General features: G+C 39.4%; 1 protein-coding gene across 2 annotated transcripts; it reads right to left on the bottom strand.

The window, feature by feature from the left end:
- Positions 1-12,198, bottom strand: CLEC5A (C-type lectin domain containing 5A). 2 transcript variants are annotated; one of them, XM_037835993.1, is made up of 7 exons: positions 12,064-12,198; positions 11,452-11,550; positions 10,625-10,681; positions 9,012-9,071; positions 8,548-8,684; positions 5,647-5,753; positions 1-4,396 (listed from the first exon to the last, which is right to left on the bottom strand). In XM_037835993.1, exons 2-7 carry the CDS (start codon positions 11,528-11,530, stop codon positions 4,282-4,284), a joined length of 555 nt encoding a protein of 184 aa, XP_037691921.1. In that variant the 5' UTR covers positions 11,531-11,550; positions 12,064-12,198; the 3' UTR covers positions 1-4,281. The 2 variants fall into 2 exon arrangements, with proteins under 2 accessions (XP_037691921.1, XP_037691922.1); XM_037835994.1 differs by lacking the exon at positions 9,012-9,071.
- Positions 12,199-14,065: the final 1,867 nt, after the last annotated feature.

The raw sequence follows: 14,065 nt of genomic DNA, 5'->3' as shown, positions 1-14,065 counted from the left end.
AACTGGGAGAAGATACTTTTAATTAACAAAAGATTATATAAATCATTAAGAAAATTACAGACAACCCAGTAGAAAAGTGAGAAAATATCACAAATGGACATTTTGTAGAAGAAGAAATATATACGGTCAAAAACTTATAAAGAAATGCTCAACCACATTGATTGGGGCAGAGACTGCTAGGTGACCATGAAGCCCATCTCCAATTCTTTTTGTACACAAAGCTAAAGTAAAATTTCTACCTTCCCCTGAAATTAGGAGTGGCCATTTGACTGAGTTCTTACCAAAGGAATGTGAGTAGAAGTAATGGACACAACTTCCAAGCCTGGTCCCAAACTAACCATCATGTATAATCCTCTTTCTCTTTTACATTTGCATTTGAAGCCATATGTTGAAGATAGAGAAGGTTCCATCAGCCTGTGTACCTATATGACCCTATATAGCAGAGCCCATTCCACTAATAGGCACAATGCATGAATGTACATTAACGAGATATAAACTTTTATTGGGCTAAGCTATTGAAAATTTGGAGCTTGTTATAGCAACTAACACTACTGTAAATAATATGTTAGTAGTTAGGGAAAAGCAGATTAAGACCACATGTAGACCAACATTATCTCACATATTTTGATTAGATATTTCTGATGGTATAATCTCTTCAGAAAATTATTCTAAATTATCTTGTAAAGATGAAAATTTACATATCATATTACCCAACAACTTCTCTCTTCAATATATATTCAAGAGAAATTCCTGCATATGAACACCGGAAGATTGTTCATTACAACAGTGTTCACAATAGCAAAATCTATCAACAATCCAAATACACATCAAAAAGAGCAGTCATGGTATAGTCACATAATGGAATATTATGCGATATTCAAAATTAATAGCCATTGACAATACAGATGAATCTTACAATATGAAGTGATAAAAAGTAGGTTCTAAAGTATGGGAGTAAAACATAATGCCTTTCTTTAAAGCTAAAAATAATATATGCATAAAATAAGATGAAATTGGATAAAAAGAAAATCAAGTGAGTGATGAGCACAGGAGTAGACAGAGGGTGGAATAGGAGAAGACCACATAGGTAAATATGTTATTATAAAGGTTCTAGTTTTCACACTGGAGTAATTCATTGGTGCTTACTACATCTTCATATTTAAATAAATAACAAAACAAATAAAAGAGGACAATGCATGTACCAATTATTGGGAGTGTCTCATGAATGAAGGGGTATGATTAATTCAACTGAGAATGTTGAGAGAGAAGCCATGGACTGTAGCTTCAGAGAACAGATAACTCTGCTACCTTGCAGTGAAAATGGACAGAGGGAAACACGAGGCTTCATATCAGGGACTTTGGCTACTGAATCCTAAATTCCCGTCTCTATCAAGGGTAAGGGTGAAAGTGGAGGGAAACTAAAGCTATTATCACACTATTACTTAACCTTCCTGAGAGAATCCAGAGGTGAAGCAGGGCTAACCTGGGAAGACAAAGGTCACTAGAGGATATGACTTCTTGGGAGCACTTTGGCAACAGCAGGGAAAATGGGCAAAGACTACCTATACTTGATGTTTTCAGTCATGAATCCTGTGCTGATTTGTCAAAATCTGAGGACAGAGGTCAATGACTGATCATGGGACCAGTTGCTCACATAGAGTATAAAGGTAATTTGTATGCAACTGAGAGCAGTGGAAAGTAGAGCTTTGCTATCCATGTGAATTTTTGAGGTGCCTTTCTCTGACTTGGTCAGATTTTTATCCTCACGTTGGATATAAGTAAATAGGTTCTGAGAAATCGAGTAGCTTGCTTAAGTTCAACTTCCAACAAGTTGCAGAGCCACATCTTGGATGAAGATCTGAACTTCAAATCTTCCGCAAAATGCTCCCCCTATCATTTATTGCCATTAAAGTATATAAAAATGATCTTATTTCACTAATTTTGTGAAGCCGGTATTACCATTCCATTTTATATGTTAAAAAAAATCTAAGACATGGAAAGGATAAGAAATCTGTACAAAGTCAGAATTCAAACCCAGTGGTTTACTAAAATCCCACTGCTTTTTGAAAAATAAAAACAAACAATATATTGCTACTGCCTAGCAAAGGCCACATTTATCTACCCTTCCAAGGATCCAGCAACCCCTTAGCAATGAACTTAAACCGAAGGCAACATATTCCCTGCATTCTACCATCCCCATCTCAGCCCACTGGGCTTCTTTTAGAAGTTGAGCAGAAGTTCTCCCTCATCCTGGAGGAATTTTGGACTGTCTGTTAGGGAAATCAGTAGTGTCTAAAACATTTGCATTTCTTTACTGTAAAAGTTTACAATTATTCTGTCATAAATTAGGAAGTGTGGAAACTAGAGTTCTACCTTTGCGAAACAGGAGTTTTGCAGTTTCCTTCTGTTGTTTGAATTCTGGGGCTTCCAATTGGTTAGAATTCTTCTTCTCTCTATCACAGACTCTTCCTTTCCTTCCTCCTCATATGTAGCACTTGCTCTTTGCTAACCCCATCAGAAAACTTATATTTCCACAGGATACTAATATAGTTCCAATATCCACCCCACTCCACCCCAAAACACTTAATTATTTCTGGTAATTTCCTTCATGCAAGTTCTAATATCTAATGCATTTAATATTTAATGTAATTTTTAAAAATTGTAAGTGGTCATGTTAATGAACTAAAATCCATGAAACCTAAGAATACGGGAGAACAGGTTAATATTGTAATTAAAAAATATAACTTACAATTTGGTCTGACATACATGTAATTATATCCATAGCATTATTGTAATATGTTGTTGACATAAAAGGTAAACAGTTTACTTAGATGACTATAACTCTCATTAGTTTATACAGTCTTTCCTGATGGTAATTCTCTTTATTCAAAATGCACTAGACATCTCATTTCTCTTTATATATACGAGGAGGGTATGCAGCTGATGCTGGGTTGTGAGTACAGAGAACTGCCAGGGTACCTCAAGACTTTCTTTCTCTTTCCTGCCTTTCTTCCAGTAGGGTCAAACGAACTCCTTGTTTCCTCCCTCACAAGACTTCCATTTGATCCCAGTGTTCCCCTTTCATTATATTCCCACTCCGTGCCCCACCCAGTGTTTCTTGAGCCATCCTCTTCTTTTTCTACTCCTTGGTCAGCTGGACCAGTCCCAGGCTAGTGTCATGCCAAGCAGCAAAAGGCTGTGGGACCAATGGGTCATCAGTAGGATGTACCTAGTAGCAAGAACTGAAGAGGATTATGTTGTGATATCTGGGGCCCAGGACTCTTTCCCAAATTCTTAAAATATGCCCAACAAATAAAGTCAAGCAACCAAAACATGCAGATAAGTGGAATCTGCTTATTCAAATTCTGGTTGCAAAGCAGTTATATATGCTCTAAGGGAGATTCAGGCCAGGACCAAGAAAATTTTTAATTTGGAGTGTTTCTTCAGAGCTTTGCTGAACAACAGAGATCCATTTTGCTTAGTCAACTTGGTCATCTTGAAAGGATCCTCCAAACAGATTCCTGCCCTGCCCAGACCTCTCTCCATCACCATAAGCAATGCTTTTTTTGCCCACAGCTTAGCTCCAGGAACCCTTCCCCAGGCCTATTCTTAATTCAGACTGAGAAGGGCCTCTGCAGTCTTACCCAGTAAGCCTATGTGAATGGGGGTATCTTGGGAACAGAGGTAGCATCACAGATGCGACTCTCTAAATAATGTTCACACCTTCTCAGCCTGCAGTTTCTCCCTGGAAGTATGGTTATGGGCTTTGAGAACAAAATAAACCCTGATAACAGGCTAAACTGTGTTCATCAGGCAGAAGGGCTAAATTCTATAGAAACAGACCTCATCTCTATACCAGGCGATTTGTCTCCATAAAACTGACCCTGTATCCTGAGAGATAGCTAGCTTCCTTTCTCTCAGAGCAGAATCCAGAAACTCATCTCCCCAAACAGGCAGGGACCTCTACTAGTGGACAGATGAATGAAGAAATTATTGATTGATGATCTGTATCCATCCAAAAAAGGAACTATCACAGGAAATGGGTCTTTTGGAATCGATGGCTCAGAAAAGTGAGTTTGTCTCAGTTGTGTATATGTAAGTGTATTTGTGGAGGGGGTGGTGTATTAGTCCTGAGGATAATCAGGGAATTCTGCCAGTAATCTGTGGATAACTGATACAGTGACTTGATATTCTTATTTCCTGGACTGGTCCCAATTGCAAATATTCTCTTTTGCTATCGCTGTATTTATTGTTCTTGTCAGAGATCACAGAGAGCTGTGATCATTTGGCATTCTTCTCGCAGATCCAGTGATAGCTGACGTCACACAATGCAGCATCAAATGTCTTTGTTAGGCCTATAGTCACACAGTTGAAAGGCTTATCCTGATTGGTAATGCTAAAAATGGGAAAAGAAGATGTGGTTAAGGCCCATCATTTCAGGCTCGCGCTTTCCTGATTCCAGCGTGACAGTCTCACAGGGATTGTGCAGGGAGGGGTGGCAGGTTAACTGTATCTGCACACACATCCTCTGAACCAGACCTTCCTTCCCAACTTTCTCTCCCTTCTTCCATCCTCAAATTCAGCTCTAAACTGACCTTTTCCTGTAAGCTTTCCTGCAAGCTTTTATAGATTCATAGAATTTTGGATTAATTCACTCATGTTTGGTGAAAAACATTTTATGAGCTGTCTCTTTTGCTCCTAGAAATAATGTTTCAGTACTGTATGAACTATGTTTACAGCAGGAGGACAGAAAGGAGGAGGGAAGAGATTTCTCCTCCTTTCCTGGGCACCAGCTGGCTTTAGGAAAAACTTGGTGAATGTAATCTTGGCCTTCTTCAATCTCTTTGTCTGTCATTCAGCTCCTTTCAGTCTGATTGGAAAGAGTGTGGTTTCAGGGAGAGGCCATGACTTTTGGAGTCAAGTGGAAATGGGATAAAATTGTGGCTCCACCACTTCCCAGTTTTATAATATTCAACCTTTTTGGTATCAATTCAACCATCTGTTAATGGAGATTAATAAAATGCTTTTAAAAAAAATAATCATTTTGATTACTTCAGCAAATAGCATGCATAAGTGGTTAGCACCATGCCTGGCATTCAGTAGACATGGAATGAATGCTAATTTTCCCCCTACCCATCTTTGGGAAGTGTAATTACTTGATAGGGTACAGACTTACTCTCCTAACTCAGCATTCTCATATGTACACTGGGAATGTTATGTTCTCCACCAATGCTTATCTTCATGGAATGATTCATAGGAAACAGCAATTGGGAGTTAAAAGTTCATTGCTTATAACCTTTTTTTAAGAAAAAGAAGCCATATATCGGTACACTTGTAGGGACTTAGTAATAAAACCTGATGCCTGAGTTAAAAGAGGCTTATGAGATATATCAACCAAATGCTATGTGTGGATTTGTTTGGGTCCTGATTTGAACAAAATAATTATATGAATACTCTTCTCTCTACTTATTAATATTTGATTTTCATAATAACAGTTTATAAGAAATGTGTCTCTGGAAATAGATGGGTTGCAAGAAAGGAGATAAACTGAGAAAATAACCAAATCATAGGACAAACCCACTGAACCTCAGGTCTGGTCTCTTGAGCAAACCAAGATTCCGAGGGAAATCTGCAATGTTTACGTACTTGCCATTGAACACAGAGTTGTTGATCCATCGCCACTTTTTCTCTGAAGGATGATATGTTAAGCCAATAAAGTACTTCTCAGCACCAATTATGTCGTGGAGAAAATTCTAGAAATTAAAACAAAACAGTTCAACAAGTCATTTTCTGCTGCCTCTCTTGTGCCATCAGGCCCATGATTATATCTGATTCTAGGAAGAAGGGACCCTGGGACTGGCTATCCCTGGCAAGATATCAGCCCTGGAGAAGTAGTTCTCAAAGTTCGGAGAGCATCAGAATTACCTGGACACCTTGTTTAAACACGGATTGCTGGGCTTCTGGTTCAACAGATCAGGCGTAAGGACCAAGAATTTAAAATGCCCAGGTGATGCCATGGCTGCGCCCCAGGCACTGCACTTTGAGAATGAAGGAGAAGGCATGCTGTGGCACCCAAATCAGGGTAATTTCAAATGCATCTTTATTTTATTTGGCATGCTTCTATGCATTGGATTATTTTCATTGTCAGAAATTTCGCTTTCCAAGTAAGGGTAGATAAAGTGATGATAAATGTGTTTATGTTCTCTGAGAACTTAGTAAGCAAAAAATGTTGGGGAGATTTAAAAATATGTTGCCAAGGCAGATAGTCCAAGGCAAAATAATCAAGTGTTTATTTACTCGGTATTTGCTAAACTGATGCTAATCTGATACATCTTAGTTTCATATTAAATCCAAATCCTCCAAGCCAGAAATCTGGGAGTTCACTTGGCTCTTTCTTGTCCTCTTCACATTCCTCCCATAAGCAGTAGGTATCCAAGTCTCATTCTATTTCCAATGGCCTTGGTTCCTACTTTCCCCAATTCTCCTTCTCTGGAATAGCTCATTTCGTTCACTCATTTTTAATTAATTTCTGAATTAATTATTTAATTAACTTTTTTGAAGTGTCTATTATGTACCAGGCATTATGTTAGACTAGGCTGGGGATACAGAAACAAATCCATTTCTCCTCAAACAAATTACGGTCTAAAACAGGGGTTGGCAAACTATGGCCAGTAAGTCAAATGCGGACTGCTGCCTCTTTTTGTAAATAAAGTTTTACCGGAATACAGTCATGTCTCTTCGCTACATAGTATCTATGGTTGCTTTCAAGCCAAAGTGACAGAATTGAGGAGATGTGGCAGAGACCTAATGACCTGCAAAGCCTAAAATATATACTATCTGGCCCTTTAAGGAAAAGTTTGCTGACCCATGGTCTGAAACAAGGGTTCTTAACCTTAACTCTCTAGTTGGAAGCTATGAGGTTTCCAAGGAAATCTATGAAGCCCTGAAGTTTTATTCAAAATATCATACTTATGAAATGCTTGTGGGAAAAGATGCATTGCTTTTATCACATTTAAAAAATTTTCAGTGACCCCAATATGTTTAAGAATCATAGACAGTCACCCAGCATGGTAAGGTATCACAGGCGGGGTGCTATGAAATGTGTTCTAGGTTTGGCACAGGCACAAAGGAAGATGTGATCAATTCTACATGGATTTGGGATTTACTAGAAAGATTATAGATGAAACGATACTTGAGCTAAACTTTGGAAATTGCTGTTAGGCAAATGATAGGTGAATGTGTGGATCAGGGTTGGACTTCCTGGAAGAAGGATCACCACAAGCAAGAGGAGCAATCAATATGGTTTGTTCAGAGCAGGGAACTTTGTCAGGGACAAAGCTTGAGGGAAGGCAGAGGCTGGACTATGCAAGGCCTTATGTGCTATGCTATGAAAACTGGACTTTAACCCATTTTAATTTGGAAAATGGCACAGAGTTTACCACCTTAGAGATAATATTATGTCAGTTCTGTGGAGAATAGGTAAGAAGAGGGAAAAACTGTGATTAAGGAGATGAATTATTAGAATTCTAAAACAATCAAGGTGATAGCTAACTATTAGCTGTGAGGTTAGAGAGGATAGGACTTGTTAGCAACTAATTTATGAGGTAAGGGAGAAGGTAAAGTCCCAGAGAGCTCCTGGAATTCAATACTGGGAGACATGACGACTCCATCAGGATGGGAATTTATAAGAGGAGGAACAGCTATTTTCCTTCCCATATAGGCAGTTAGCCCTAGAGGATTGTAACATTTGGGTCCTTTTTTTTTGGACATGTATTATCAAGATTCAAGGAAGAAGACCCTCTTTCAAAATGTTCTCAATCACCAGAGGACTTTTAGAGGGGGGGGAAGAAGGATGGAGGGGAAAAAAAGCAAGTAATAGTGTATATAGTACAGCACCTAGCACTCAGCAAGTGCTTGTGGATTTGAAGGGGGGCTAACTATAAATTAAAATTGGTTAAGAGAATGTCGATGGTTGTGACATCTCTGTGACTCCTGTCACTTAATATCTGTATGACTTTGGTCAAATTATTTTTCTGTGCACTAGTTTCCTAATATGTAAAATGTGGATAATGATACTTCCTTCTCAGATTTGTTGTGAGGATAGAAAGATGTAATAAATGTAAAACTCTTTGTAGAGCATTAGCTATTTTTGTTATTAGAATAAACTGTAACCCCAGGTCTATGACCTACTCCTTTGTTTTCCATATTACTAATTTTGTTAATTTGCATCTTCCTTCATTTACTAGACAGAACAGCATGGTGCATTAACATCTCACATCTATGATGTATTTCATAATTTTCAGGCTTCTATACACATCAGCTCATTTGGTCATTCCCTGCACTTTAAATGTCTAGATCCATCCCCAGGAAACCAGCCCACAAGGAAGACCATGGAGTATAGATTTCGCTAGGTGAGATGAACTTGAGGAGCACAACCCACTGCTATTGAGAAGAGTCTCCCACCCTCTAGGTTCAGAACTCTCAAATTGCTCCACCATCTCCACCCATGGAGAAGTCTGCTATACTGCACCATCTTGAAGCTCTCACCAATTTCTCTGGAGTGTTGACAATGGCCAAATTTGATCCTTCTGCTATACAAAAGTCCCTGCTTTGATTCAAAGGCAATTCAGCAGTGGACAAGAAGAAACATCTCCCTTGATGAAAATCCCAACCTCTGGGGCAGACTGAAGGATCCAAGAAAAGAGAGTACAAGATTAGTGATTTGGGTACAAACACTGAAACTAAGTAACAAGGTGGTGGGATGTAGGTTTCTTTATAGTAATTACATCTACACAAATTATCCTCAACCCAGAAGGAATAACTGAGGCTCAGAAATTTAACCTCGTCTAGTATCAGTTTTCCTGCTTACAATACGAAGGGAATGAATTAGAAGGTCTTAGCCCTTTTGAGCAAAAACATTCCACAGGAAAGGAGGCAATGGGAAAAGTCTCTAAGAATTCAGTGTATGAGAACCTGGAGGGCGGAGAGGATGTTATACCTATATACTTTACCTGTACCATAGCTCCTTGTAGGACTGAAGCTGCCAGTAGTGCTCCTGAAAATTGTTGGGACTGAAAAAAAAGAAAATCTGAAGAAAGCTGTAGGATGAATATAACACACAAACATCACAGCAGGGGCTTTTAGGGTCCTGTGACTATTTATGTGAGATATTAAATTCTATCTATGAACAGTGATGATGGCAAGAGGCTCCTGGATACTCTGTGTTAGACCTTTCCACACATTTTCTTTCTTTGAAGCTTTCACCTAACTACTACCATTATCTGTCATGCCCTGCACCCCTATTTCTATTCCTTTTTTTTTTTTTTTTTTTTGGCATGGCATTAGGTGTGAAATGAGTAAAAGAACAACGAGAAAGAAAGAGCAGTGGAGGAATTTAGTGTCATTGTGAAACCCTCTCACTCCTTTCTTATATAGAGCATTTGACATTGTTACTCCCAAAGAATTGTTTGGAACACTTCTGCTCCAGGCTCCAGATAGCATCTTTGCTGTTCTTTGCATTTCTGGTGTCCCAAATCCTAGGTGAAAAACTCGTGTTCCTGGTAGGCAGTTATTGGACTCTTCTCTCTTCATTACTTATCAGCTCTAAGGATTGTGGCTAACTGGAACAGGTTTTAGGACCAGCAGGTATTGGCAGACAAGGAAGCAGGTGAACAGTCCAGAGATTTCCTATAGGTATTGAAGGGTCCATTCATTTCTCAAGTTGCAAATAGGGACATTTATTGGCCTCCAGGAGGCCTCACTTTTTCTGGGAACACTGACGCTCTGCACAGGCAGCTGCAGTGGCTTCAAACACTGGTCAGATATTCCTCATGGCCCAGTCATTTGTCCACTCTGATTAAAGACAACTTTAATCAAGGTAGTTACTTAAAATTATATTAATAAAACATACAAATTAGCATTTGCTTTTTATTTCAGTCCCCAGTTCAGAAGATTCCTTATAATATGTTTATAACCTGGTTTTCATAAGAAGCTACTTTGGGATTATAACTGAACAGAGCCCAGTAAATATTTTATGAGTATTTTTTCCATATAGCTCACTGATTTGATACCTCAGTTGATACACAGATGAGTAAGAAATTATCTTTCTCCTAAAAGAGTCTCTTGCGATGAGGAAGTGAGAGTAGGTCTTAGGAAAGGCTACCTTCAAGAGAAGGTGGTGTCTATTAGGGTCCTCTTTTTACCCCTCAGAGCTCCTGGCAATCATGATGATTGACTACTATCTCCTATTTTTATTCTTCTGTGGATGGTATAGAATAGTACCTAGCATACACACAAAAAATAGTGCTTAATACACTCTTGGTTTGTGTGGGTTTCTTTACCACAATTCCTTGTAGATATACAACAGTTCAGAGTTTATAAAGTACTTTCACATTGCATTACAGTGATTACATAGAAATCATTCCCATACCAAGGAGAAAACCTGAGGTTCAGAAATTTCACCCAGTCTTGATTTCACATCTGTAAAAGGAAGGAATTAGTAAGATCTTCATGGACTTTTTGAGCAAAAAATTTCTTGGAAAAGGAAGCCTTGAGAAAGGTTTCTAAGAATTCAGTATTTAAGGTTTGGAGGGTGGAGGGGTGATGACTGTCAGGTATTTATTACCTGTTCCGTAGCTCCTCGTGGGAATGAAGCTGCTACTTTTGCCAAAAATCTGAGGGACTGTAAAGAAAAGCAGCTGTTGGTTTAACCTCCAAGGTGCTGCATGATGAATCTACAAACAAACATCATCACAGAGCCTTCTAGACAACCAAGATTATTACTGTGAAATAGTGAGTTCTTTGACTCAGGTGATGTATATTTTTTGTACATATATTCACTTATTCATATTTCTTTCTGTTCTCTGAAGTGATGGGAATTGCACCTTCAGATTGGGTAATAAACAAGATGCTCCTTACTCAACTGTCGCCTCCTAAGCACATTTCCTTCCTCATTTATTTTCTCCACTGCTTCTAGAGTTGGAGAAGACTCTACTTGCTGCAAATTGCAGTAAAATGCTTTGACATGAGGCCTTTTTTTCTAAGCATTTGGATGAATTAATTTCTATGTACATCATTACTTTATAACATAGCTGTTACCACAGCCTTATTATCAGATCGAATGAGCAGTATTTTCAAATTTTAGCAACAATAACAACCATTGCCAATGCTTTGGTTCAGATTACCCAACTAATTCTCTCATAGGAAAAACACTGTGGGAGGCTCCAACCATTGGACACTAGTCAGTTCTACATTTGTAAAGTAGAACAAGGAACCTAGTCCATTCTGGACACAGGGAAGTGAGAAAGGCATTGTCAGCTGACCTCGGGCTATGTTGGGGACCCCTCAGGTGAGAAGACTTGGGTACTTAACCTTTACTCTCAGCCTTGCATTCTGAGAGAAGAGTCAAAGAACCATTTGGAGACTAGGGTAAGAGAAGGCTCAAATACTCACAATATAGTAGAAATAAGGTCATTCCAACAATTTTAAGCACCACAACAATGAGCCCAGAGATTATCATGTGCCAGTTCATGTTGATGTAGGTGAAGGAACCTATGGTGATCAGAGCACAGCACCATCAGAACTTGGGGATGTGTTTTCTTTTCACCAGAATACATCCCGTCCTCTTTCTCACGCTTCCCTGAGGGGCTGGAAGGCAGGTTTGCCATTGACAGTTACAAGGAAGAGACACAGCACGTGATGAGAACACAGATAGGATCTTGTGCTGGTTGGAAGCCTTTAAACTTGGCATACCTCTTTTCTTTCAACCGCCTGCCCCCCTGTACCCCCAGCACTAGGCTTCAGCTCCATCCCCAGTTGTGACTTACTAAACTTTGTATTAAAATAACTCTTCTCCTATGCTTTGAGAACCCTTGACCTTGAAATGAGCCTTGCTCCCTAGGAACTTAATCTGCAGTCTTGTCCATACTGACTTCAGCTATCAGAAGTCTCAGTTTTCAAAAGACTATATCAGGGATCTCTGACAGGCAGGACAGGTGTCCCCGAAGGTCTTGACACTGAGAAGAAACAACCATCTGTGCAGAAGAAACAGACAGACAGACTCACCTGCTCTCTCCCTCAAATGCTGGGGCAGGCTTGCTGATGGAGGTCTCCTGGTGGCCTTGTGCCTGGTGTGGTGGGGAGAATCTCTTCTCCCAAGAAATACTCCTGCTCAGGCAATGTTCTTCCTTCTTAACAGTCTTTCTGTCTTAACAGCATCCCAGGGCAACCCCTTCTTCCTGTTCTGTTTTCTTGGCAAAGGAAGTGGGTGGGGTAAAGAGGGGAAGGGAATCTACACTTTCAGTGAGAGGAAGGCTCCTGCCAGGGGGATTCTAATCCGGAGGATCATTTTTAGGAGAATTTGGAAAATAAAACACACCTAGTCACTGACTCACCCTTTCTCTATCTCTGATTCCCTGTGAAATACGGTGGGAAAGCAAATGTAGTAAAATGTTAAATGGAAGTCTAGATGAAGGGTATCTGGAAATTTTTTGTACTATTGCAACATTTCTTTAAGTCTGAAATTATGTAAAAAAATTTTTTTTAAATCCAGTCGAAGTCTCTGATATTAGCAAACAGGCCCTGGCGTGTCTGATTTGCTCCATTCACAGTCATCCAGCTTTGTTCCACCACCTTTATGATGAACTTCTCTCTGGCTTCAACAGCTTTGCGGGCACTTGGGCAGGGGTGGAAGGAGCCCTTCGAGCTTCCCAGGGGTGGGGCGGTGGGGAAGGGTGTGAGCCACACTGAACTCAGGCCCAGCCAGGAACAAAAGGCCACTCTGCACAGATCCTGGAGCCTGGGGCCTGAAGGAGGAAGTGGGGAGAGGGGTTCGGGAAGAGCAGAGAGGCTTCCAGGGCAGGACAGGTGGGTGAAAAGAGAGCACCGAGCTTGTGGCAGCTGGCTTCCCTGCCTGGGGAAGCCCTGGGCTCCGCTGCGCCGTGGGGTCTGCCGCCCCAGCTCCCACCCCCACCCCCACCACCTTTCCAGAGCATACATTATGTGAGGAGTGTGACTCTGCCCCAGACTGTTCTCTGGCAATGTTTCCTTCAGTGTGTTTTAAGGACAGCACAGTGCTGATTGTGGGGGCTGAGGTGGGGAGGCAGATACCATGATAAATAAGACATAAGTCTTCTTAAAGAGTTTTTATTGCATATTAAATTCGATGTTTACCTTTTAGTTTATTTTTCCCACTATAAAAGCTACATGTGCTCAAAAAAAAAAAAAAAAAAAGAGATTAGAAAATATTGACAAGGAAAAGTAAGAAAATAAAAATTTCCATAGGTCCACTTATATAGCTATAGTCATTGTTAACATCTCTGGCTGTATTCTTTCTAGATAAGTGGGTAGGTAAAAGATAGAGATAGATCAACAGATACTGGTTCATTATTTTTTAAAATGAGATCATGTACATTCTGTAATTTTTTTCTAAAATTATGTTGTAAATTTGTGTCAAAATATAAATTTCTGTAATGTATTGTTTAATATCTGCATAGAATTTGGTTATACAGGTTTATGAAATATTTATCAGTCATTGGACAACTGTGATTCTTCCAGTAAAGTGTAGTAGATAAGAGCAAAGTTTTTCTTTTAATTCAATTTTATTGAGATATATTCACATACCAGGCAGTCATACAGTGTACAATCAGTTGTTCACAGTACCATCATATAGTTGTGCGTTCATCACCAAAAATAATTTTTGAACATTTTCATTACCACACACAAAAAAATAATAAGAATAAAATTTAAAGTTAAAAAGAACAATTAAAGTAAAAAGAACACTGCATGCCTTTTTTTTTTTTGCCCCCATTTTTCTACTCATCCATCCATATACTGGACAAAGGGGAGTGTGGTCCATATGACTTTCCCAATCATATTGCCATCCCTCATAAGCTAAATTTTTATACAATTGTCTTCAAGATTCATGGGTTCTGGGTTGTAGTTTGATAGTTTCAGGTATTTACTGCTAGCTGTTCCAATTCATTAGAACCTAAAAAGGGTTGTCTATATTGTGCGTAAAAGTGCCCACCAGAGTGATCTCTTGGTTCCTTTTGGAATCTCTCTGCCA

The sequence above is a fragment of the Choloepus didactylus genome, chromosome 5, assembly GCF_015220235.1.
Source record: "Choloepus didactylus isolate mChoDid1 chromosome 5, mChoDid1.pri, whole genome shotgun sequence".
Taxonomy (NCBI): domain Eukaryota; kingdom Metazoa; phylum Chordata; class Mammalia; order Pilosa; family Megalonychidae; genus Choloepus; species Choloepus didactylus.
Note: the sequence above shows the minus strand (reverse complement) of the source record. Positions and strands in the feature narration are given on the sequence as shown.

What these genes read in the sequence shown, in the direction of transcription:
- CLEC5A (XM_037835993.1), bottom strand. Translation starts at nt 11,530, where the DNA reads ATGAACTGGCACATGATAATCTCTGGGCTCATTGTTGTGGTGCTTAAA. An exon ending in TACAAGGAGCTATGGTACAG is followed by an intron (nt 8,685 to 9,011) that starts GTAAAGTATATA and finishes TGGATCCTTCAG; the next exon opens with TCTGCCCCAGAGGTTGGGAT. An exon ending in AACTCTGTGTTCAATGGCAA is followed by an intron (nt 4,397 to 5,646) that starts GTACGTAAACAT and finishes TCCCATTTTTAG; the next exon opens with CATTACCAATCAGGATAAGC.